At 36.8% G+C, this 26,107-nt stretch overlaps 1 protein-coding gene across 3 annotated transcripts; it reads left to right on the top strand.

Annotated features, from left to right (window-relative positions):
• The first annotated feature begins 7,729 nt into the window (after positions 1-7,729).
• On the top strand, positions 7,730-11,480 carry LOC130986155 (transmembrane emp24 domain-containing protein p24beta2-like). Of its 3 annotated transcripts, none has more exons than XM_057909449.1 (5): positions 7,730-7,961; positions 9,579-9,776; positions 10,666-10,852; positions 10,937-11,044; positions 11,189-11,480. In XM_057909449.1, exons 2-5 carry the CDS (start codon positions 9,579-9,581, stop codon positions 11,320-11,322), a joined length of 627 nt encoding a protein of 208 aa, XP_057765432.1. In that variant the 5' UTR covers positions 7,730-7,961; the 3' UTR covers positions 11,323-11,480. The 3 variants fall into 3 exon arrangements, with proteins under 3 accessions (XP_057765432.1, XP_057765430.1, XP_057765431.1); XM_057909448.1 differs by lacking the exon at positions 7,730-7,961 and adding an exon at positions 8,064-8,330; XM_057909447.1 differs by having other exon boundaries at positions 7,788-7,961; positions 10,937-11,480.
• The last annotated feature ends 14,627 nt before the right edge of the window (positions 11,481-26,107 follow it).

Consider the following 26,107-nt stretch of genomic DNA (forward strand, 5'->3'; position numbering starts at 1 on the left):
CTTATAAATAAATATATCCATCCAATAAATTATAAAAGTAATGAATTAATAGATTTTTTAAACACTAAATTATCAATTAAAATAACATTAATTACATGTACAATGTACGTTTTTTCTGCTAATAATCTTGAATAAATAAACAGATATACAAGGGATGGCACTTTTCTGAAATACTTCCTCCGTTCCATGAAGCATGACACACTTCTTTTCGGTACGGGAATTAAAAAATTGGTATTTTGTGTGTTAAGTGTGGTACGTGGAAAAGTGAAAATGTGAATAAAAGGTAAATTTTTTTGCCATTTTAAAAAACGTGTCATGCTTCGTGGGACAGACCAAAAAGAAAACTATGTCATGCTTCGTGGGACGGAGGGAGTACAAATTAGTGATCATGAATTATATATACAATATATATGAATTTATTGTGAAAATATATAAATTCAAAAATTGAAATTTCGGCTTCTACCAAATTCGAACTCAAAACCTTAAATTGAACAAAGTGATGAACAAGGCTAAAAAAGTTTTAATTTATATTTTAAAATAAAAATTTTATTTTAACCTATCATTTGAAATACATTTTCTTTTCCTTTGAGGCAGAGGAACTACGCTTTATATTTTGTAATTAGTTTATGTTGGAAAATTACAGCGTGTTTGGTGGCGATTAGAGCACTCGCATCGCTCTACTCGATGCGCCCTACTCGAGTAGAGGCGACATCGAGTAGGGCGATGCAGCCCATCGTCACTCGAGGACTCCTCGATGCATCGTGTAGCACTTGAGGAGGAGAAATTCGGGCGCGTGCATACCGAATTAAAAAAAAAAATCAGATTTTCAAAATTGGTGGAATATGATCGTTGGCAGCCTTGGTACTCGGTCTTTGACCGATTTTTTATTTTTTTTTCTTCTCTTTTAAAAAACCCTTTCTTCCTTCTTTCTCTCTATACAATTTCCACCATCTTCAACCTTCTTTCTTTACACCATCTTCAACCTTTTTCCTCTCTCTACAATTTTCATGGATCCACACAACCCAAACTACTATGATCTAAATTGGTGCCCCGATCTCTCCGGCGACTATCATCCCGATTTGGAGGGATGTAACTTGGGGGATGACCCTCCAACTGGCGAGGAGGAGCCACCGGCAGCCCATAGTGCCGCCAAATCGAAGAAAGGCAGCCGGAGGAAGGAAATCGCCTACAAGATCAAGCATGACAAGCAGGCGGCAGCGGCGGCGGAAGGAAGGACTATCCGTCATACCTACACCCTCGAGGAGATGGACCTCATCGTCCAAATTTGGACGGAGGAGACCAACGACGCCATCCGTGGGGCCGATCAAAAAGGGGAGGCGTACTGGACACGGATTCTTGACCGTGTCAACCCCCTCATCGGCGCCAACCTCAAACACCGCCAAATTCAAGGGCATTGGGCCCGAGTGAGCGCGGATGTGCGGCTCTGGGAGACAATTCGGACGACATGCTCCGGGACAAGGCCCAAATCCTTTTCAAAGATAGGAGCCCAACTAAGAGCGCGTTCGAATATTGGAACGCGTGGAAAATTCTCCGGAACAACCACAAGTTTAAGTCGATGTACCTCGAGGGAGACGTGCATTCCTCAAAAAGGACGAAGACTACGGAGACGGGCGAATTCACCACCTCGGCGTTGGGTGAGGAGATCTCGTCTTCCTGGCTAATTTGGAAACAAGGCGGTGAAGGCGGCGGCGAAGGGAAAGGGGAAGGCGTCGGAGAGCTCGGAGGCTCCACCCGAATTGGTGGAGAGGTTGGACAGGTCCGAACAGAACTTGAAAGCAATCACCGCCGAGTACGCCAAGAAGAACGAGCTCAAGAGGGAGGAACTCGATATGAAGCTCCTCAGCACGGATACGACGCACATGACGGATGCACAAAGAACATTGCACAACTACATGGTCCAAGAAGTGTTCAAGCATCGTGGACTTATTTAGAGTAGGATTTTAATTTATGTAATTTTTAATTATGATTTTTAGGTTTTAATTAAGTATTTTTAAATTATGTCTTTAGGTTTTTTTTTTTTTTTTGGGTATGTTGTAGGATTTTAAATTAATGCAATTTCAGAAAATTATGGAATATTATGGTCAAATTTCAGATCAAATTGTGAGCCCGGAAAAGTCACAAATTTTTTTTACTAGCAAAGTTCCTTCTCAAACCTGCAGGGCTATAAGGAGATTATTGAGATTTTCCCAGGGGAACTTTCCAATTTCTTACCTTGGGGTTCCTATCTTTAAGGGCCGTGTGCGTGCCTCCTATCTTCGACCGATACATGATCGTGTGATAAACAAGTTCGCGAAATGGAAGGGATTACAGTTGTCGATGGCTGGGAGGATTTGCCTGATCAGGTCGGTTATCCAAAGCTCCCTGACGCACTCCATGATGATTTATAGATGGCCGACTGCTCTTATTAAGGAGCTCGATGCGTGCTGCCGTAATTTCCTTTGGACTGGCAACATCAAGCAGACGCCGTCTTGTTCTGTGAGTTGGAAGAGGGTCTGCTCGATTAAGGAGGAGGGCGGTCTCGGGGTAAGGTCATTCGAAATCATGAATAAGAGCTATCTCATGAAAATGGCATGGAAGGTGGTTGGTGGGTGTGAGTTCGGATATGATTTGATTAGAGATAGATATCTCGATCGCTTTGGGCGTTGTAAATCTCTGGTGGCTGCTTCTACTATCTGGATGAGCTTACGTGAGGAAATTGATGGCTTGGTGGCGGATTCGTACTCGTATATTGGTGACGGCACTTCTACTTCGTTCTGGTATGACGACTGGCTTGGGTATAATCTTATGAATAAATGCGGTATTCCGCTTTTCATGCTTCCGTTTCTTACTCAATCGGTGGCTGATTATTTCTACGATGGGGTCTGGCATTTCACGCAAGCCTTTGTTAATGCTTTTCCTGAGATAGTGTGTGATATTTTACTCACTCCTCTTGGTTATGAGGGAGATGTGCGTTTCTGGAAACCCTCGTTGCAAGGGAATGTCACTACTGCGTTGGCCTTCAACAAGCATTGTCATCATTATCCGAAGGTGTCTTGGGGTTCTTGGCTTTGGGAATCTTTTATTCCGATTCGACGTTCTTTGATCTGTTGGCGTCTTCTTCATTATAGAATGCCGACTTATGATCGCCTTATCCGCTACGGTATGATCATGCCTAACGTCTGTTTGCTTTGCTTAAAAGGAAGTGAGTCTCAGGATCACCTTTTCTGGAATTGTGAGCGTGTGAAGAATATTTGGGCTACGTTACTTGGGTGGTTTAATTTCACGCAAGGGTTGCAAGAGAATGATATTCATAGTTTTTTGGTTGCAGCTTGGCAGTATAAACTTAGTCCCCTCACCGGTAATTTCTGGAAAGTGGGTATCATCACGGTCATCTGGGCCATCTGGATGCAGAGAAACAATTGTATCTTTGATAATCAAAAGTTCGAAGCAAGTCGTGTCATTCACACTGTGAAAGTGGCTTTCAAAGAGATTGATGATAACTTTTCTAAATTAGGCTACATGTGGAATTCTTGGTCGGATTATCTGATTCTCCGGGCAGTGGGTGTTACTACCAGGAGTGCTCCTCCTCCGGAGTTTGTCGAAGTGCATTGGTGGCCACCTGTGGCGCCGTGGATCAAAGTGAATACTGATGGATCGGCGACGGGAGCTCCGGGCACTATTGCTGCAGGTGGGGTGTTTAGAGATAACTGGAATGTGGTGCGTGGTTGTTTTCACTTCAAAGGTGGCTCGGGTTTTGCCTTCGAAGCGGAACTCCTGGCTGTTATCTCAGCGATTCAAATAGCTCACAATCGTGGATGGCACAAGCTTTGGATTGAAGCAGATTCCACCTACGTGATATCCATTCTTAATTCTCGTTCTTTAAATGTGCCTTGGCGTTTTAAGGCGGCGTGGAATAGGATTTTAAAGATGTTAGATGCTTTCTCGCTGCAGGTTTCTCACATCTTTAGAGAAGGAAACAAGGCGGCAGATTTAATGGCTAACCAACAACGTTCGGAAGGGTGGTGGCCGCACGAGATTGAGGAGATTAGGGTTGCGGTTCGCCTTGACATGGCTTCGCATAGCCATCTGCGTCAGAAACGGTAGTTGGGGCTGGTGGGTTGTTGTTTGGTTCGGCTTTTTCTTGGTTTTGTCGCCATCGGTTTGGGGAGATCTTGGTTTGGGTTTTTCTTCGATCACTTGGCAGACGTTTGGATTTCGGGTTGGAGGTTGTGGAGTGCTCACGGAGATGGCATATACCCGGATGTTTTGCTATGCTTTTTCTTTGTTTGGGTTTGTTCTTCTTACGGCGACGGCGTCTAACCGGCCGTTTAGTTTTTTTCTTGGGGTGAGAGCCGGGATAGTTTGGGGACGATGGTTAGGCCGGAGTTCCGGAAACTTTCCCTTCCGCTCTTTCCTTCTATCGTTTTGTGTTTTGACGAGTACTCTTTTTCCTTTTCACGGTTTTTCCCACTGGGTTTTCCGTGAAAAGGTTTTAATGAGGTTCGGCCCTTAGTCTGCTCCTTCTGTGCTTTCAAGGGTTTTTTTTGGGTTTTTTCTTTTCTTTTTTATATATAAAATCGTCATTTAATAAAAATTAATGCAATTTAAATTTGAATTAAATTGTGTTATTTAAATTTAAGCAATTAAATTTAAATGAAAATCATAAAAATCAAAACTAAAAAAATCAAGTAGGCTATCAAGTAACCCCAGTGTGGCCTCCTCTACTCAATGTGGTCCCTACTATCAAGTAAGCTATCAAGTAGGCTATCAAGTAAGCCCAATACGGATGCTCTTATAAAATGATATGGAAAGGTAGGAGATCTAGATTACAAAGGAATAAATTGTATAGAAATTTACAATTGAACAAAATTGTATGACAGGTGCAGAAAATCGAGTCGAAGAGTCCTCTATCCGTAAGACAAGATATACTTTGATAGTGTTCTCGGTTTGCTATATTGTCCCTAAAGATAAAACGAATTCGTCTCGTGAATAGAAACACCGCAAATCAACGAGCTCCGACGAAAGAAAACGAGGTGAGAACAGAATTCAGATGATATGTATGCAGAGAGAATATGAGTGCTTGTATGCAGTTTTATGATGTATGGAATACATGAGTAACTATCCTATTTATAGATACAATCCACTCATGAAGGAGAATTTGAAGGTTTAAAGTAGCATAAAGATAGGAGCCTACTTAATTCAAATTCAACAGGGGTTACTGTCGTAACAACTCTCGTCTCATCATGGCTCAAACTCATGTCGTCGTCATAAATATGTGGTGGTTACTTGCGTAACCTTTACACGTCCCATTATGACATGAGGTTTCTAATTGTTGTGGGACAGCTCCTGGTGCAACCGAGAGATCAACGAGTGGGCTCTCCAAACTAACTACGTACGGGAACATGGTCCCCATGTGCAAGCACAGGCCCAACGGATTGAGCCTCGATCCTTTGGGTCGAGGAAATCGGTGGTCTAAAATATCTAGTCCAGAGTCTAAGATTTGGCCCAAAGACCCCTACACTTTTATATATTTGTATGAAGGCTTCTTTCCTTTTCATAGCTCATAGAGAGTGACACAACTTCCCATGAGTGAAATTTTATTGAGGATATAATTTACTGATAGAACAACTTCCCTCCAACTGTTATGAGGTAATCCAGAACTAATCAACAAGACATTTATCATCTCTTTAAGAATTCGATTATTACGTTCAGTCAGCAACGCTATTAAACTGAGGCGAATATAGAGTTGTTGTTTGGTGAATTATACCACTTACATTACATAATTCCTCAAACGGGGCTACATACTCTCCCCATCTACCACTTCCAATCATCTTAATTCGATAGCCTAGTTGATTCTAGGGATTGTAAACGAATCGAATTGAGTCGAATATCGTGATTTTGTATTTGTATTAGAATACTAACGAAATCTAATATAATAGAATATTTATATTTCGAATCAAATATTTATTGAATACGAATATCAAAATTCAAATACTGAATCAAATATGAATTATTTGATTAGTTTACAATCACAATGATGTGTGGATTGTGGTGGAATAATAACTTCAACTTATGATTTTGATTCTATAAATTGTGAAGTTTTACTTTTTAAATTGTGAAGAATGACTTTAATGCATGTATATTATTAGTTTATCGATTTATTAATATCTCAAAGTAAGAAAATACTTTGAGCACCGTGGAATTTAATCGGAATTTTCCTAACTTTTTAAGGTTGAGTTTTGCACCAGAAATTGTTCTTGCATCGGATTTGCAATACATGTGGATACCATGTAGCAGTTCATTCAATTGTAGAAATTGCTACACAACAAGTAAGTATTCTAACTGTTGTGAGTTTAATTATCTCTACATACGAATCAATTATATATTTAGATCATATTCTTGATTGTTTATTCTAATGCCTATCATTAGATGAAACTAAGAATTTCCAACACCTCCTTTCTTTTCCAATTTTTTGGCGACGTCTTAACTACCATCCGTCACCGCCGATTAGATGAAATTGTATTTATCATTAGAGTTTATTGTTTTTTTAGTTTTCATAGCTTAGATTTATTTTTTTGCAGGGATTGAAGATTCAAGACACGTTCATCCGGATTCTTTCCAGGTTTTACTAGTTTTATTATTCAATTGTTTTTCTTTTAATTATGTTTTTGATTTATTTTAATATATATTGCTAGTTTATTTACTGATAATAGGATTGCATGTAGTTGATTGAATTTATGCTATTGATTTATTGATATCTTATTGCCTTCCAATTTCCGATTCACAATTTCTGGTGCTTATTTCTTGTAAATTATCTAATCAATAATTTGCATGTTTAGTTATTCGGTTTGAGACCTAGCGGATACAACTATTGAGCAGATTAGGAAATGTGTGATATGATTTTAACCTTGAGGCCCGACGAAGATAGATGAATCATAGGGAGTTATTCTTATGTGTTTTTAAGAGTTAGTATATTTTCTTGAGACATAAACTGCTCTAGCGAGAATGTATGATTATTTATGTGATCATCTCTCATCAAGACTGGATTAATTTGGATTATTAGGTTAATTGTACACATGTGTAGGTTTAATTGATGAAATTTCATTCCCTAGGATCGGTGTTTCTATTATTTGATTCATTTTTTTGATTTTATTTTGCATTAGTTGAGTCGTATTTTTAGATCTTCGTCATATTTTTGTTTGTTTGCCTAGATATTGATTCAGTATTTATTTTAGGATTACTCATTGTATTTTCGTTTGTCAGTCTTTGAGAATAAGTTACTCGATTTGTTATATATGCTACAATTGTACCGTATTACTTGCGGTAATATATTATTAGGATTTTAGTGATCAAGATCCAAAATCCTAATCAACAAGTAGGATAGCGGTAGGACCTCCACAAGCATCTCTACCACATCCTTCACGAGTACATCACCCTCTTCGGTTTCTAGCGTCGTTGCGACAATGCCCTTGCCTCAACGTCAGTGGTCCTGCTGGAAAATGGGCGATGATTGTGGTATTTTTTTATTTGAAAATTGTGGTATTTTTTTTATTTGGAAATAATCCCACAAATTTTTTCTCTCATTATTTGCAAAAAGATGTGAAATTTAATTTTCACTTAAACACAACTATCATATTTTTTCTTAAAAAAAATTGGTCCATGATTTTTAGGGACGACGGAGTAATAACGAAAATAAACATAGACTATATTTATAAATTCGAACTAAAACATGGTCATGTGGCTAATTTATAAGAATAACCCTAAAAACAAACATAGTAGTACGGGTGTCGGCTTCTTACTGGTGAGAGTTGGCAAAACCATGTCATAAGCAATGACTCCGCTTCCCCACTATACATACAAGAATAGATTCAGTCATTTACCGTCGCCCAAATCTATAATTTTTCCCACAGAGTCTTTGCTCGAAAACCTCGCGTGGATTTACGATCAAACAATTTTACAAGGTGCGTTTTCATTTCCGGGGAGTCAATTTCGATCGCGTGGAATTTTTTAGTCCTTTCAATTTTCTAATAAATCCGTGCGGGACCATCAATTTTGATCGCCGTTTCTGATGGAGTTTGGGGCTAATGATTTATGGTTTTCAAAATTATTCGAACGATATATGTCCGGAAAGTCTATCTCCACCAGATTCTGTTGAGTTTGGCTGGAATGTACTGTTCTTGATAATTTGGGAAAAGTGCAATTCTTTTGCTGCTCCTTTTTTTCTTCTTTTTTTTTAGCTCTATTTATCCGGAATAACTTTTAAGTTTTTCGCGGATTGAAGGGAGTCCTGAAATTTCGTTTTGGATTTAGGGATTTTGCCGCTAAACCACGTAGGCGCATTGTTTTACCTGGTTATGTCCCTGTAGATTTTGTCAATTTATCGTTATATATTTAAATTTTAGTTGGAAGTTTCGGAAATGACATTTCAATAAGAAATTGCTGCTTTCGGTATTGTGCTTAACCAGTATTACATTCTCCAGTATTTTGCATTAGGGGAGTACATAACCAATTGGGTGGAGATGGATCATTTTGGATGTTAAATTGCATAATATCTGGAGATAGTAAATTATTGATATTGAGAATTGTAGCACCCTTGATCTAACGGATCTTGGTTACGCAATGGAACCTTGCACTGCTGAATTTGTTGGAGAGCTTTTCAAACTAGTTACCCTCGGACTTTTTTAGGTTTATGTTTCCTTTGTCAGTCTACTGATATCTATATCAAATTGTTCTTACAGTTTATAATAAACCTCAATTGTGCAGAAAGATGAAGGTGTCATTATGGATTATCAACAAACCTGTCGAGTCTTATAATTAAATCATAAAGTAGAAAATTATTTTTTGTGATGCATATGATTTCACATATTTAGTTCTATCATATCCTTTCAATAATTAGCTGTAGTCCTCTTGTATGCAATGACAACTGACAAGATTACTTGAATCAAATGGTTTTTAATACCATGATCAAGTACAGAACCCTTATGTTCAAACAATTAAAGGCTACAAGTTTTGACTTACAATTACAACTATAAAATGATAGGAAGAAAATTGAAATATGTAATTGTGTATATACTGCAACTTTTCATGCTCTTAAATCTGTCTCGTTGATAACTTGATAATAAAAGAATCTGCTCTCTCTCTATCTGTCTATGTGTTTCTGTGTGTGTATGTATAGTATGTATATATATATACATAGATACATATTACATACAAATATACTATAATATATATATATATATAGGTTTGGGTCCACTGAGAATTACACATGAACAAATCCATAAAATCCATGAACCCGGTATGAACAAATCAAAGTAACAATGAACAACCACATTAGTTGAATGTGTTGTCCATGTGTTACATTCATTTGTCCATGCCAGGTTGATTGATTTCATTGATTTATTCATGTATTCTCATTTCTCATGAAAGATATCCATTCTCATTGGATGCTCTCTATATTTATATATGTACTGTTAATGTTAACATGCCAAATGATTTGTGCCTCATAAAGCTCTTATCTCCATACCTTGTTTCACGGTTTCACCAAACAAAATTGATATAGTCATGGAATTGGGTTGCAGATGAGGCTTCCAGTTGCAGCAGTGGCTCTGATGGTAATTTTAGGCAGTTTTGGTGGGGCTTTTGGTATTAGATTTGTTATAGATAGAGAAGAGTGCTTTTCTCACAAGGTGGAGTATGGGAATACCGTTCATTTCTCATTTGTGGTGATTAAATCTGAGGGGTCATGGCATTACAGTGAAGATGGTGTAGACCTTGTGGTAAATCTCTTGTTTAACATTTGGTTCTATTAATCCATGGAAACTATGGTATTAGAAACAAATTAATCTGAAGCGTTCTCTTCCTCTTTAGTTGAGAACCAAGTATGCTACTGATGGTATCCTTTATTTAATATGCTTCCATTTCTTTATTTTTCATGCCAAGTAAAGAGTGTAACTTGAAGAAGTTTGACTGGGAGGGGATGCTAATCAAGCCCTGACTTGAGTAAACTTTTGTACTTCCTTTTCACAAGAAATTTTCAATGGTGAATTCATGTATGTAAAACAAATTTTTGAAAACACCTTGGGCAATGTTTTCTTTCTTTTTCCAACCTATTTTGATTCTTTCATAATAAAATCGAGGGGTATGTCACACTCTTAATACATTTTCCTGTCAATATACAACATTTTCCTATAGAGATCTTAAAACTCATTTTTGCCAGCACCAAAAAGTCCAGCAACATTTTGGTATGTTTGTAGGCAGTATCTTCTAATGATTTCGGGTAACACCAAATTCAGGTTTTACCAATGTCATCATATTATGTGCTAATGGATTTATACTTGATAAGTCTATATCCTGGAATTGGCTGCAACAGATCTGTCATTAGGTGTCTATTTGTCTGCTTATAAAAAATTAAATATGAAATGTGCATGGCAGAGGTATATCTCTGGGTCCTCAGTAATTCCAACTACTTCAATGTCAATGATTAATAAGACAAACATTTGTCGTGTTAAAGAGTAGTAGTAGAATTTTCAGTAAGAATAATTTTTTTGAGCTATATACTAAGTTTTGCTTGAAACTAGTTGGTTCTAAATTTTCTCTTTTAATTTCTTACTTGATTATCTGCTTAACATGATGAGATTGACCTGATGGATATCACAAAATCATCAGGTTAAGGGACCAAATGATGAACAGGTCCATGACATCCGCGACAAGACAAGTGACAAGCATGAATTTGTGGCTTATCATCAAGGAATTTACCGGTTCTGTTTCACCAATAAGTCCCCGTATCATGAAACTATAGACTTTGATGTGCATGCTGGTCATTTCCTGTACCATGACGAGCATGCTAAAGACGGTGACTCTCTCTCTCCTGTTGTTTCATTGGTATGGACTGTTTATGATATTCAACTCAGGTTCATAAATTGGTTGGCATGTGCAGAGCATTTCAAACCTCTTTTTGAGCATATTGGGAAACTAGAGGAAGCATTGTACAATATTCAGTTCGAGCAGCATTGGCTGGAGGCTCAAACTGATCGTCAGGCTATAGGTAATTTGGTCACACTGAGGCTCTTTTTAGCAAACGCTTACAATTTGTACAATTTAGTTGAAAGATGCAAACATCAGTTTTATTCATTCATAGTGGCCATAATGCAGAGGAAGTGTGACTATGTTGGTTTGTTTTTGGTTTCAGTGAATGAGAGAATGAGCAGAGGAGCAATTCACAAAGCGTTGTTCGAATCAGCTGCTCTGGTTTTGGCCAGCGGTCTGCAAGTATACATTTTGCGCCGGTTATTTGAGAGAAAGCTTGGTGCATCAAGAGTTTGATCGTGTACTTTACTAGTGTGCAAAATTGTCGAATTTTTAAGCTCCACTTCTTATTAACTTAAATCTCACATTATCACATATACTTAGCTACAGCTTCTCTCGGAATTAGTTAATGCTAATGTATTCTAATTTTTGGTGCAATATATGGGTTTTGTGTATCTCTGAACTTATAAATCAAATAAATATTATAAAGAAAATATAAGCAACATATTTATTGGAAATGTCTGTCTATAAGGGCTGTGCCATGAAAGTCGGACCTTGACTGGCTTTAACGGACCCAAAGAATTGGGTAATTGGATATAACGTCACTTTTACTCATTTTGTTGGTTAACTTTTAAACTTCGATACATAAAATAGGATAAATATCATATTATACCTCGAACTATATTTGTTTTATCAAAAATATCTTGAACTATAAGAAATATAGTCGAAATGCCCAAACTCTGAAGTTTGTATAAAAAATATCGTGCATCTATTTTTCAATCACCAGAAAAGTGATATAGCTTGCCGGATGCTATAATGTTATTTATATTTTATTTTTTAAATGACATGGCATAACACAACGTCGTTTCATACCATGTCATTTAAAAAATTAAAATTCACGCTGGAATTTGAACTAAACAGTGATTGAACAAAAAAAATGAAAGAAGAACAACTCCAAAAACACAGACGAAATCAGTTTAAAAATCACACCGCATCATCTTCAACGCCAAATGTAAAATTACCGTAAATTGACGACAATACCTCATGCGTGTAGCTCTTGAGAGGGACGGTAAAGGCCCTCCCGACGTCAAGATCAACGATCTTAAGTATCCCCTTCTCCTTATCGGGCAACAGTTTCTGCGACTGGATCAGCTGCGACGGTAGGGGCCTAGGGTTGGGCCCCTTACGGTGAGAACCGATGTATTTCTTGAGATTAGTGTCGAGGATACTTGAAGAAGAGGTAGATGAGCGGCTTGTCGTTCTTGTTGTGGACGTGTTTGACGAGAAGAAGGCGAACGACGTAGAGCGATTGAAAGAGCATCTGGAGGAAGGAGACATCGCGGTTTTGTCTACATTTTTGGGGCTAATCTTCTTGTATTATTTTGTTCAATCACAGTTTAATTCAAATTCTAGAGTGGATTTTAATTGTTTTAAATGACATGGTACGAAACAATCGATCATCATTTTATGCCATGTCATTTTAAAAAAATAAAATATAAATTACACTGTGGCATTCGGTTCTGGTGATCGAAAAATGGACGCGGGATATTTTTGATACGAACTTAATAGTTTTAGGGTTTAAAATGATATTTCTTATAATTTAGAATATTTTTGATAAAAGGAGTTTAATTCAAAGTTTAATTTAATATAATATTTACTCCAAAAAAAATATATGATCTTTATTACTTTTGCTGTTTATATTTGTTCATTTCAGTCAAATTAAAGTTGGTGTGATAGTTGGAAAAATATACGTACATGGGAAAACACTGTCATGATATCATGGCTGCTAGAAAAATATATGTGGATGTATGTGTGAAAAAATTGTCACCACGTCCTTTAAGATGGCGGGTTGGTTAGTCACTTTAAGGGGTGTATTCTATAGGATTTTGACAGACTTTTTAAAATTTATGGATTCTTGTGGATTTTACTAATTTCATGAATTCTACGTAGAGGAGTCTAGCAGATTCTATTAAATTGTTTTCATAGACTTTATTAGATTCTTATAATAAAAATGACTATTTTAAAATATATGGCATGATAAATGCAGTTCCATCTCCATATCTTCTTCTATTACTTCTTCCAAATTATCCACGATTAGAATTGGAGATCCCAAATATTCGAAACCATGATTTATATGAGAGCTAGCTTTAAAATAAATCATGGATTATCCTCTCAATAATATTTTAATTTTTGTTTTTGGGTACTGGAATCTCGATCTATTTTTCGCAACCCAACAAATATTTATCAGTTCAAATTTCTTCACTTGAAACAGAACCAAGAGCATCACACAAATTGCAACAATGATGTTTGCAGTGAATGGTTGTACTAATCATTCATGTGTTATGTTGCATCATTCCTTCCAATTATATATAAATCGAATAGGGGCAAAGAAAACCGCCTTCGCAAAATTGGAAAACAACAAAAGCTCTCACAAAAACTGAAAACCTCAACAACTTCTCAAATCCCTTTTTCTCTCCAAATTGAACTCAGAAAATCCATATACAGTGATCAGATGAGATCGTCGCGCCTTCAATTTCGCACTGAGAGAGAGAGAGAGAGAGAGAAAGAAAAGCCAGAAAAAATAGGGAAGAACAAGAGATGCAATACGTCAAAATCTTGTGGGGAGAGAAGAGATTTCTGTAGGGATTTTTGATTTATACTAGGGCATTTGAAATCCTAAGAAGTCTATCAATAATTAGAATCCTTAGAAGTCAATGGAATTTTCAATATCAATAGATTTAGATGGAATCTTAAAAGTCCTAATTGAATACCACAAGATTTTAAAGGATTTTTAAGAATTTAGATTGAATACCTCTAGATTTCAAAAATCCAAAAAAATCCTGTAGAATCCTAATTGAATACAGTCTACATGAAATTTTTCGATAATGAGGTCAAGTTTAATTTTGAGTGGATTTTAAAAATATCTACTTTAAAATAATAAAAATAAAAATTATCTATTAAGATAAGAGAGACTTAAAAATTAATTATACTTACCATTTTAGTCTTCACATAAAAACTTAAAAATTATCCACTAATTTTTTAGTGGTGAATTTGAATTTTTGAACCCAAATTCACAACCAGCAGTAGCAATTCAGTTGTGAAGTTATCAACCTGATTGTGAATTCTAAAACTCGAATTTACAACGGAATCGCTAGTGTTGGTTGTAAATTCAAACTTTAAAATTTGAATTCACAACCAACACTAGTAATTCAACTGTGAATTCATCAAGTTGGTTGTGAATTCGAGTTCAAGCAATTTATATTTGAGTTGTGAATTCTAGTTTTAAAATTTGAATTTACAACGAATACAACTAGTTGCAAATTTGAGCTTTAAAACTCGAATTCACAACTCAATACTAGCGATTTAGTTGTGAATTCATCAAGCTGGTTGTGAATTCAAGAACATTAATAATACAAACTCACTTTCACAACAATTTGACTGCACACATCTTCAAATATTTGATTAAGAGGGTGTTTGGCTGAGCTTATAAGCTCGTTCAAAGTGTTTGACAAAATAAGCTCTTAAAGAGTAAGCTGAAAAAATAAACTTTAAGAGCTTATAATCTCCCTAAGAAATAAGTTCATCTACCCCAACTTATTTTCTCATTATCTTATAAGCAACACTCATTTTATAAAAATATTTCAACTATGATTTTTTATTTTCATCGTATATCATTCTAATTTCATTTTTCTATTTTTTCTCTCTAACAAAGATTCTCTTTTACTAACTAAAAATTCTCTCTCTAGCTTATAAACTCAATTACTCTAACACTTTGACAACTTATAAGCTCTTAAAAAACTACATCTTATAAGCTTTTGAAACATCTTATCTAAGAGCTTATAAGCTCTTTAAAATAAGCTTAGTCAAACACCCTCCAAATCTTCGATCTACATAAATGCAATTCACATTCCACTACTCGAAACTTCAACAATGAATTATCTGAGAAAATCACTATCAATGGCAACAAATTGCACCGAAAAATTAACGGTAAATGTAAACAGAGGTGTGACAGTAAATACACATTAGTTTTGGGGGTTATCTGCGGAGCTGACTTAACTCAAAGGACTTAAGTGTTACTAGTTGAAAGCTCGTTATAACGGTATGGTGAAGCATAAATGAACGGTGATCGTTTGTTTGGTAAATTATCGGTGAATTGTAGATTTTACCTAGAGATTGATCGGAAAAGTGAGAAGAGATTGCTAGATTGTTGCAATAGTAAAAGTATTGAAAGCGTAAGTTTACAAAGCGCATGCTAAGGGCTATTTATAGATTACACGTTAAGGGTAAAAGGGTAAATTCATCGCTGGAGCACGCCTCTCGCATGGTCAGGGGCATAATGGTAATTCTGTCCCCAAGCAGGAGATTTTCCCGCTCTTTCAGCGATTTCTCTGGCGAAGGCCATTTCTCTGGCGAGAATGGCTTCTCTGGTGTAGACGGTTTCTCTGATAAGGCTCATCCCTCTGACTTTTCTGCGGAAGCCCATTTCTTTGATGAATCCCGCTCTTCTGACAAGCCCGTTCCTCTGGCTAAGACCACTTCTCTGCTCTGCACATATTACTCCTCATCACGGTATTACTAATATACACAGCGTTGTTTTGAGTCAGCTGCAGAGAGAGAAAAGCTTTGTCTTCCTCAAGTGAGGTGTGTGTTTTTCTGATTCATTCTTTGTAATTTCCCTCTTGAGAGAGCGTTGGAGTAAGGATTAGATTGAGTGATAATTTCTCGTCGAGATTCTTGATTGTACACTGTAATCTTGAAATTCCGGTTACTTCTCCGGTGAATTGCAATAAAGCTAAAGTTGACCCTCCGTGGATGTAGGTCATTTACGGCCGAACCACGTAAATACTTTTGTCTCTAATTCTTTGTTGTGTGTGTGGGATTTGATCGAGTTATCGTTGATCGATAGTCAACAATTAGCACCGCATCTGTGGGAAGCATCTCACGTCAATGGCATCGACAAGATTTGACGCTGAAAAGTTTAATGGGAAAAATGATTTCAATCTGTGGAAAATCAAAATGAGTGCTCTGCTAATCCAGCAAGGGTTAGGCGACGCCTTGAAGGAGATCAAGACCGATCTAATGGCGAATGAGGAATCTGAGAGCAGCTCAAAGATAAGCAGAGAGAAAATCGATCAACGGGCTCATAGCGCTATCATTCTATGTTTGAGTGATCGAGTTTTGCGAGAAGTCTGCAAGGAAGATACTGCATTGAAGGTATGAGATAAACTGAACTCCCTATATATGTCTAAGACTGTGGCAAATCGGCTCTATATGAAACAATACTTATATCAATACAAAATAAGTGAAGAAGAAGATTTGAATGAGCAATTGGATGTTTTCCACAAGTCCTTAGATGATCTTGAGAATGTTGATGGTAAATTGGAGGAGAAAGATAAGGCAATACTATTACTAAATGCATTGCCTAAGTCTTTTGAACATCTCAAGGATAGAATTCTATATAGGAGAGACAGGAAGATTACATTGGAAGAGGTTATCAACGTATTGAAAACAAAGAAGCTGCAGGGGAATTCGGAATCAAAGGGCGGCAGTCATGCTGAAAGTCTCAACATTAAGAAATGAAAGATATACAAAGGCAAGAAAGGAAGCTCACAGAACAAAAAGGGAAATCAACCCAAACCTAAGGAGAATGAAGGAGAAGAGGCCAAAAAATGTTATCACTGCAAGAAAACAGGCCACATCAAGAATAATTGTTTTTCTTGGAAAAGAAAGCAGCTGAAACAAGGAAATCAAGGCCAAGATTCAGCATTGAAACTAGAATGGGACCCATCAGTGAATATGAAATGTCTTATCTGGGAAAGAAATGAGCATTGAAACTAGAAGGAAATGGAAGTATACAGAGCTGTGAATGTTGTATTCTTGGCAAAAGCAAAAAACAACCATTTCCAACATGAAAACATATTTCAAAGGAAGCTCTTGACTATGTGCATGCTGATCTCTGGGGGCCAAACAAAGTCAGTACACTAGGAGGAGGAAAGTATTTCATGTCCATTATTGATGACTACTCAAGGAAGCTTTGGGTTTACATTCTAAAATCCAAAAATGAGGCTCTGAGCAAATTCAAAACATGGTATGAAGCTGTACTAACAGAAAAATGTGTGAAACTAAAGTGTTTAAGGACAGACAATGGATGGTATGGAATTTCTATTAAAGGAATTCAAGATTTTCTGTGAAGAAAAGGGTATAAAACGACATACTACTGTCCCTGGTAATCCCCAACAGAACGGGGTAGTAGAGAGGATGAATAGGACCATCCTTGACAAAGTTAGATGCATGTTACTTCATTCAGGATTAAGCAAAAGTTTCTGGGGGGGAAGCAGTAAACATAACAGCCTACTTGATCAATAGGAGTCCAACCTCATGCATCAACCATGAGATTCCTGAGGAAAGGTGGACAGGCAGAGCAGTAAGCTACCAACATCTGAGAATTTTTGGTTGCAGGGCATACTCACACATTAAACAAGATAAATTGGAGCCCCGAGCCAAAAAGTGTATAATGATTAGCTATCCAAAGGGAACCAAGGGTTATAGGTTGTGGTGTACTGAGCCAAATGAGAATAGAATAATTACCAACAGAGATGTGATCTTCAAGGAAGATCATATGCCATACAAAATTGCTGGTACTAAAGTTGCAGATCAAATGAAGAAGGAGAAGGAAGAAACAAGGGAATATTGATCAAGGTGGAGTCTGGGCATGAGATTAAAGACTCAATGAATGAGCCTCACAACTCTGATGATTCTGGTGATAATTCAGAAGGAGAAGCAGCAGGTGTTGATGGAAATCAACAACAAGATCACCATGGTCTATCAGGCTATCAGTTAGCAAAAGATAGAGAAAGAAGAGTGACTCAACCTATAGTCAGATTCAGAGATGATGATTTAATAGCCTATGCTCTTATGGTTGCATCTGACACTCTATATTCTGAGCCAAAATCATACAAGGAAGTATTGAGTAGTACAGATAAAGATAAATGGTTGGCAGCTATGATACTTAAGAATCAAACTTGGATTCTTGTGGACAGGCCCACTCATCATAAAACCATTGGATGCAAGTAGGGTTGTAAATGAATCGAATATTTTTGCTCGATTCGAGATTTGATTCGAAATTGTGTTATTCGTATTCGAAATTATTCGATTCGTATTCGATAACAAATATTCTATTCGATTCGATTAGTATTCAAATACTTATATGAAATTATGATATTCGATTCGATATTCGCATATCTACATGATTAAATATTTAAATATTATATATATGTATATATGTGTGTGTGTGGAGGGGCTAAAATAAATTATGAACTAATTTTCACCCTTAGATTGTAAATTTTATGGTGGATTCATCACTTTATTGGATGAATTTAATTTTATATTCATCAATATTTAATTATATATATAAGAATTATAATATTATAAAGGAAATATAATAAAAAGAATTATAATATTATATAATAATTGACAATTTTAAAAAGGAAAAATGCAAAGAATCATAATATACATGCATTAAAGTAATTCTCCACAATTTTAAAAGTAAAACTTTACAATTTATAAAATCAAAATTGTAAATTGAATTCATTCTTCCATCACAAGTCGCGCTTCGTCATTGCGATTGTAAACTAATCAAATAATTCGTATTCGATTCGATATTCGAATTTTGATATTCGTATTCGATAAATATTCGATTCGAAATATAAATATTCGATTCGGTTAGTATTCAAATACGAATACGAAATTATGATATTCGACTCGATTCGATTCGTTTACAACCCTAGATGTAAGTGGATATTTAAAAGAAAAATTGAAATGGTTATTGTGGAGATCCTAAGATTCAAAGCGAGGTTAGTGGCTAAAGGATACAACCAAAGGTAAGGAGTGGATTACAATGAGGATTTTTCACCAGTCATTAAGCATGCATCTATCAGAATATTGTTAGCACTTGTAGCCCAGTATGACATGGAATTAGAACAACTGGATGTCAAAACGGCCTTCTTGCATGGTGATTTGAAGGAAACAATCTACATGGAACAACCGGATGCATTCATTCTACCGGGAAATGAAGATAAGGTGTGCTTGCTCAAGAAGTCCCTCTACGGCCTAAAGCAAAGTAGCAGACATTGGTACTTAAAGTTTGATCATCACATGAGAGATATAGGATATTCCAGATCACTACATGATAATTATGTCTACATCAAAAATGCTGGAAAGGAAACTGTCTCATTTCTATTACTCTATGTGGATGATATGTTGGTGGCTAGTAGAAGTAAACGAGAAGTGCAAATATTGAAGAAAGATCTAGAGTCAAGATTTGAAATGAAGCAGCTTGGTAATGCAAGTAGAATTCTGGGGATGGATATCAAAAAGGATAGGCAGAATGGCAAGTTATGGTTGATGCAAAGAAGTTATGCTGAAAAGGTTGTAAGGAGGTTTAAAATGCATGAAGCAAAGATAGTGTCAGTACCTCTGGGGATTCATTTCAAACTTTCAGAACAGCAAAAACCAAGTTCTGATGCAGAAAATGATGAGATGAGATATGTACCTTATGCCAACCCAGTTGGGAGCATAATATATAATATGGTTTGTACCAGACCTGATTTAGGCCATTCAATAAGTGTATTGAGCATATACATGGCCAATCCAGGAAGATACTGGGATGCAATGAAGTGGATTATGAGATATCTAAAGGGTACATCCAACTATGGTATTATGTATAAGAGAAACAGAGATTTAAAGGAAGAAAGTTTAGTTGGATATGTGGACTCAGATTATGCTACAAACATGGACAACCGGAGGTCTCAAACTGGTTGTGTTCACCCTTTTTGGATCAGCTATCTCATGGAAAAGCTCATTACAAAGTGTAGTTGCTTTATCTACAACCGAGGCTGAGTACATGGCTCTCACCGAAGCAGTCAAGAAAAAGTATTTGGCTAAGAGGTCTGATAAAGGAATTTGGAATATCACAGAAATCTGTTTGAAGTCTTTTGTGATGGTCAAAGCGCGTTGCATCTTGTGAAACACAATGTGTTTCATGAAAGATCAAAACACATCGATGTTAGATACCATTTTGTAAAAGATATAGTGAACAAAGGTATTGTGCAAGTATTGAAGATTGGTACAGCTGATAACCCAGCGGATATGCTGACTAAGGTGCTGCCAACTTCAAAGTTTAAACATTGTTGCCGATTGATAGGCATGGTGTTCCATCCTGAGGTATGAGCTGTGATGGGAGCCCTGTGATGGGGCGTAGATTGAGGGAAAGCTTGGGATGTTTGTTGTGTATTTTGTCAAGGTGGAGATTGTAAACAAAGGTGTGACAGTAAATACACATTAGTTTTGGGGCTTATCTGCGGAGCTGACTTAAGTCAAAGGACTTAAATGTTATTAGTTGAAAGCTCGTTATAACAGTATTACTAATATACACGGCGTCGTTTTGAGTCAGCTGCAAAGAGAGAAAAGCTTTGTCTTCCTCAAGTGAGGTGTGTGTTTTTCTTATTCACTCTTTGTAATTTCCTTCTTGAGAGAGCGTTGGAGTAAGGATTAGATTGAGTGATACTTTCTCGTCGAGATTCTTGATTGTACACTGTAATCTTGAAATTTCGGTTACTTCTCCGGTGAATTGCAATAAAGTTAAAGTGGACCCTCCGTGGACATAGGTCATTTACGGCCTAACCACGTAAATACTTTTGTCTCTAATTCTTTGTTGTGTGTGTGGGATTTGATCGAGTTATCGTCGATCGATAGTCAACAGTAAAGATATGCAACATGAAGAACCCGGCCAGAGCACCACCAACGCCTACGTCATCATCGATTTCGACGGCCAGCGCCGTCGTACCAGGGGCGGAGCCAGACTTTCGATTCAGGGGGGTCCAAGTTTTTTTTAACGTAACTTTGAAAGTGTGGCGAAGTAAATCACTCATCTTTTTTAATTTTTGCAATTTCATCCCCCAATTTTTTCGATTGTCGAATTATTAACTTGAAGTTTGTGTGAATTATTTCTCCATGTAATATTCGTGTTACGATGTATTTTGCAATAAAATTACTACATATTAAAAATTATGGTGCAAATACAAGATACTGTCTCTTTTCATTTGGAAAAAAAATTATTTGAAATTATACGAAACGACGTCGTTTAGGCCTCACAAAAACGACGTCGTCTTTACTAATCCACGTGAGCTGCAATTCAACACTCTGACGATCGAAAAAAAAAAATAGGGGACATAATTGAAAAAATTGAAAAAATAGTGATTTAATTCACCACAGTCAAAAGTTACGTTAAAATTACAAATTTGAAATAGAATGTGATTTTATTTGCAAAAATCTCATAAAACTTTGTAAGACAAAGTAGCTTTCAATATCAAATTAAAAAAATAAATATCTGGAATCCAATCCAATCATGATATGTATAAATTAATTATGTGTTCACTTCTTCAAAACGTCTTAACTCTAAATATTGCATACTAATTACAGTTTAAAATAGCTCAACATAATAATAATGTAGATAAAATTATATGTTTTTTATTTTTAATATAAAATTACGAAAATACCCCTACTATTTTTTAAAATCCCAGGGGGGGCCAGTGACCCCCCTGCCCCACCCCTAGCTCCGCCCCTGCGTCGTACCAAGACCATTTTCTGCGATCTCAACCCCTAGTGGGACGAGAAGCTCGATGCCATGGCGGTGGAGATGCTCGAGCGCAACATCTACAACGACAAGAACACCGCACTTTTATGGGAAAAGTTAAGATCTCGGGAAGTACTTTCGTGAAATCTGGCTAGGGGTGAGCATTCGGGCGGGTTGGGTTGAAACCGAACCGTTTTGACCAACCCGAACCCAAACCGCCAACTAAAATTTCAAACCGAACCAAACCGTTTTACTTGAAAAAACCGAACCAAATCGAACCATAAATTTTCGGTTCGGTTCGGTTCGGTTTGGCCTAAAACCGTTCTAATTTTTTTATATTTAAAAACCTGGTAACAATATTTTGGCAGCCCTTAAAATGCATAAATTCAACAAAATGGCTGGGCGACGGCGTGGGGCGGCGAGGCTCGGTCAGGCCTAGGCGACGGCGTCGCGGGATGGCTGGGCGACGTCGTGAGTCTCGCGACTGCTGGGACCTAGGCGGGCGTAGCGGCGGGGAACTCTACTGGACGAAGAGGCGGCGCCGGCAAGGATCTTGGGTCGGCGATTGTTGGTGGGGATGGCAGTCGGCTTCTGCCAGAATGGGGTGGGGTGGCGGTGGCGCTGCGGCGGCCCGACGGGAAGTGTGGGAGGGAGCCCTAGAAATTAAAACTTGAATTGGAATTGCAATGGGGGGAAAGGTGAGAGGCGGCTAGGGCTAAAATGATAATAGGGTTTGAAAATTCTAATATTATTAATATTAATTATTTATAAAATATATAATATATTATAATAATATATTAAAAATTTCGGTTCGGTTCGGTTTATAAACCGCACCATTTTTTCCAAACCGAACCCGAACCGAAAACTGGCGGTTTGAAAATTTTCAAACCAAACCGCACGGTTTTTCACTACAAAAACCGAACCAAACCGCCCGGTTTGGTTCGGTTCGGTTCGGTTCGGTTTGGCGGTTCCGGTTTGGTTTTGTTCAGCCCTAAATCTGGCAACAACGTGCCATTGGTTACTATCCGTTGCAGAAGAGAAGTGTTTTCTCTCATATCAAAGGCGAGATCAGTTTGAAGGTCTCGTACATCGACGAGGAACCGCCTTCGGAGAAGAGTGACGCTCCATCTTCGGCTGCGGAAAAGGAAAAATCAGCGAAGGAGGAGAACGAGGACAAACTGTAGGAACCATATTTTGATATACGGTTCGTGTGCCCACGATCCATTTCGGATATCTAGAAGTTTAACCGACAAAAGCTGCAAATTAATAACGAGTGCAAGCCACGTTCGTGTGGACGTTTACACCAATTATCAATTTACTTTGTCTTAAACCAACTGTGGAGGTCTATATCAATTTTATTTAAAAAATTGAATTATCCGCTTAGTCTTTTACTTCAAAAGGTTTACAGGTTAAATCACGTTGACACGGAAAACCTAAGCATGCATTTCTATAACACATGTAATAAAACATGCTCGCTTGAAATTCTAAAACATGCTTAGAGAAAACGTGATAACACCTAGCATGATATACTATGCGCATTTAAAACCACAAAAAAAATATCATGCTTCTAAAAACACCTTAACGGTGATTAAATTCCACGACATAAAAGAAACCCGACAAAAAAAATTGTCGTCTTATCGTGGAAACCTGTAACCTGTTCTTCCCTGCCTATTTTATTACAAATGAATAAAATAAGGGAAATTAAATTCTAATCTATTACATAATAGATTTCTTCGTCTTTTGGCAAGTCTCGTCGTCCGCGAAACACTTCATCCATTAAGTAGCCCAAATTAAATAAAAGATCCCAAATTAATTAAATCAAAGAGTCTCAAATTAATTAAATAAAAGAGCCCAAATTATTAAGCTCAAATTAATTTAATTAAATAGACCCAACTTAATTTAATTAAATAGGTCCAATATATTTAATTTAAGAGGCCCAAAAGAGAGCCCAATGGAATTAAATCATAGAAGTCCAAAAGATAGGCCCAATTCGTCAAACTGTCGCTGAACAGGTCAGCCAACTTCAACGCTCCGTTTGACCCCTCAAACGAACTCTAATCGTATTTTATGCAGAAATACGACTTCTTCGTCTTTGAAAGAGCTTTCCGTGGCCACTTGTTTCACCTCAATCGGACTTCTGTAGAGGAAGTTATAGCTGTTCTTCGGAGACTGCCAGAACTTGATTTCCTGCGAGAGGCACGGCGGCACCGGCTGAATTCCGGCACCGGGCGACCAGCGGGAGCCCGGACTTTCTGTGCTTCTCCATTTTGCATTCTATCACCCTCTGTTCTTGATTTCTATTGTTCTCCAATAGATAAACCAACAAAGAAAAAAAATACAAATGGAAATCCTAATCTAATCACGCATAGCTTGTCGTGATTTTAAGATTACAGGCCAAGATCGACAAATCAAATAAATGATCCACGATAAGACGACGAACAATATACAAAACCTGCATATTGATATAGCAAAGTTCTACCAAGATCTAATGGTTTTACTACTCATTAATCCGATAGAGCCGAAATGTCCGGACCTTGGCTCTGATACCAATTGTAGGAACCATATTTTGATATACGGTTCGTGTGCCCACGATCCATTTCGGATATCTAACAAGTACATACAAAAACCATAATCCTACAAGGTAGTAAAAGAAGTATACCTGCGAAACGAGAAGTGATCGACTCCAGAGTTGATCTTCCGAATTGTTCCCACGGCAAGATTCGACGTTGGATGGCAACGATCTTCGAATCCTATCTCAACTCCAATGAACAAACACTCTCAATCTCTTTCTTTCTCAATTTCTCTCTTTCTCAAAATTATGTCTAATTGCTACGTGATTGTTCATTCTTAAGAATGATATCACATATTATTCTTATCTTTTACTTTTGATTAAAATAGCAAAAGATAAGAATAATAGCAATTATTATGTTTGCCATTTTACTTTTGATTAAAATAGCAAAAGATAATAATAATAGCAATTATTATGTTTGCCATTTTACTTTTGATTAAAATAGCAAAAGATAATAATATTAGCAATTATTAATGAGAAAGAATCTAGAGATAATGAATTGTTTGTCCACTTGAGATTTAAGCCTTAATTTGGGCCAATCGGGGATCTACTAGCTCGAATAAAGTTTGGCCTCCCAGTGCTCGATTTTTCTTATTCAGCCCAGAATATAAATCGAGACACTAGTATTAATTTATTCCACTAGAAAATTAATACTGAATTACCTCTTTATTCTTTAGGTGAGTCGGGGCTAGTATTAGACTTAATTAATCTCCGTGTTTAAGATATCGAATATCCATTAATTAATTAATTCCTCTGACGATCAATTAATTAATTAATTAGTCGTTTAATTATAAACGACATCTCGAGTGCTACCACTTAAACTTATTATCGTATCGGAACTAATTCCACCTGCAGGGTTTAATACGATAAACTTATTAAGTTCCTCAAGAGGATATTATCATCCTGTTATCAGCAGGACACGGATCCTTATTGCAATATAATCGCATATCAAATAATAATTGTTATCACCCAAAGTATCGAGTATCTTGAACTTCAACAGAGTTCTCACCCTTGATAAATCAAAGTAATAATCAATTAATTATTTACACCGATTAATTCAATTAAGGTTAAATTATTTAAGTCACCGAGATCTTGATTCTTAATTAGTCAGAATATAAGAATACATCTCACTGTGATCCTGTTCAATACACGAAGGTACTAGCATAAATAAATAGTCAAGACAAACTATTTATCCATTTATGCTACAATCTAAACCAGCAACTCGTCCATAGTTGCTTCGATTGTGAACTCAATTTATATCTCAATTTTTTTAATTATATGATCTTCTGTGATCTACAACACACCATATAATCTATAGTATGAGATAAATTGGACTATAATAGGATTATGCAATAACAATAATTCAGATAGGAAAATAGTAGTGAATAAGGTATCAATATATACAAGCATAAAAGCGTTGCTTTAAGTATATAACCCTTCACAAACCGGCGAAGGAGGAGAAGAATGAAAAAGAGAAAAAAAAAAAAAAAACAGCTAGCGCTCGAGGAGGAGAAACCTACAGAGGGTAGATAATGTTGCTCCACCGCCTCCAACTCCTCCGCTGTCGACTGAAGTAGAGCATCCGCCAATTGCTCAATAGAAACTCGTGCAGTCCAACAGATCACTCCAAAAACATGGAAATTGAATCAAAACTCTTCCCAAAAATCTCCACCGATCAGATGTCGTTCCTCTATGTATGCATCGTCAAGGCGAAAATCTCCAATTCGGACGGCGATTCCTCCTTCTGCATGAATTCAATTTTCATGGCATATGGGTATATATGTATTTTTATACAAAATGTGGCTAATTTTTAAGTTTATTATGTGATTGGATATTTTTATTTTTACTATAGCAAATGGATATTTTCATAGATTGACTCT

Source organism: Salvia miltiorrhiza, chromosome 5 (genome assembly GCF_028751815.1).
Source record: "Salvia miltiorrhiza cultivar Shanhuang (shh) chromosome 5, IMPLAD_Smil_shh, whole genome shotgun sequence".
Taxonomy (NCBI): domain Eukaryota; kingdom Viridiplantae; phylum Streptophyta; class Magnoliopsida; order Lamiales; family Lamiaceae; genus Salvia; species Salvia miltiorrhiza.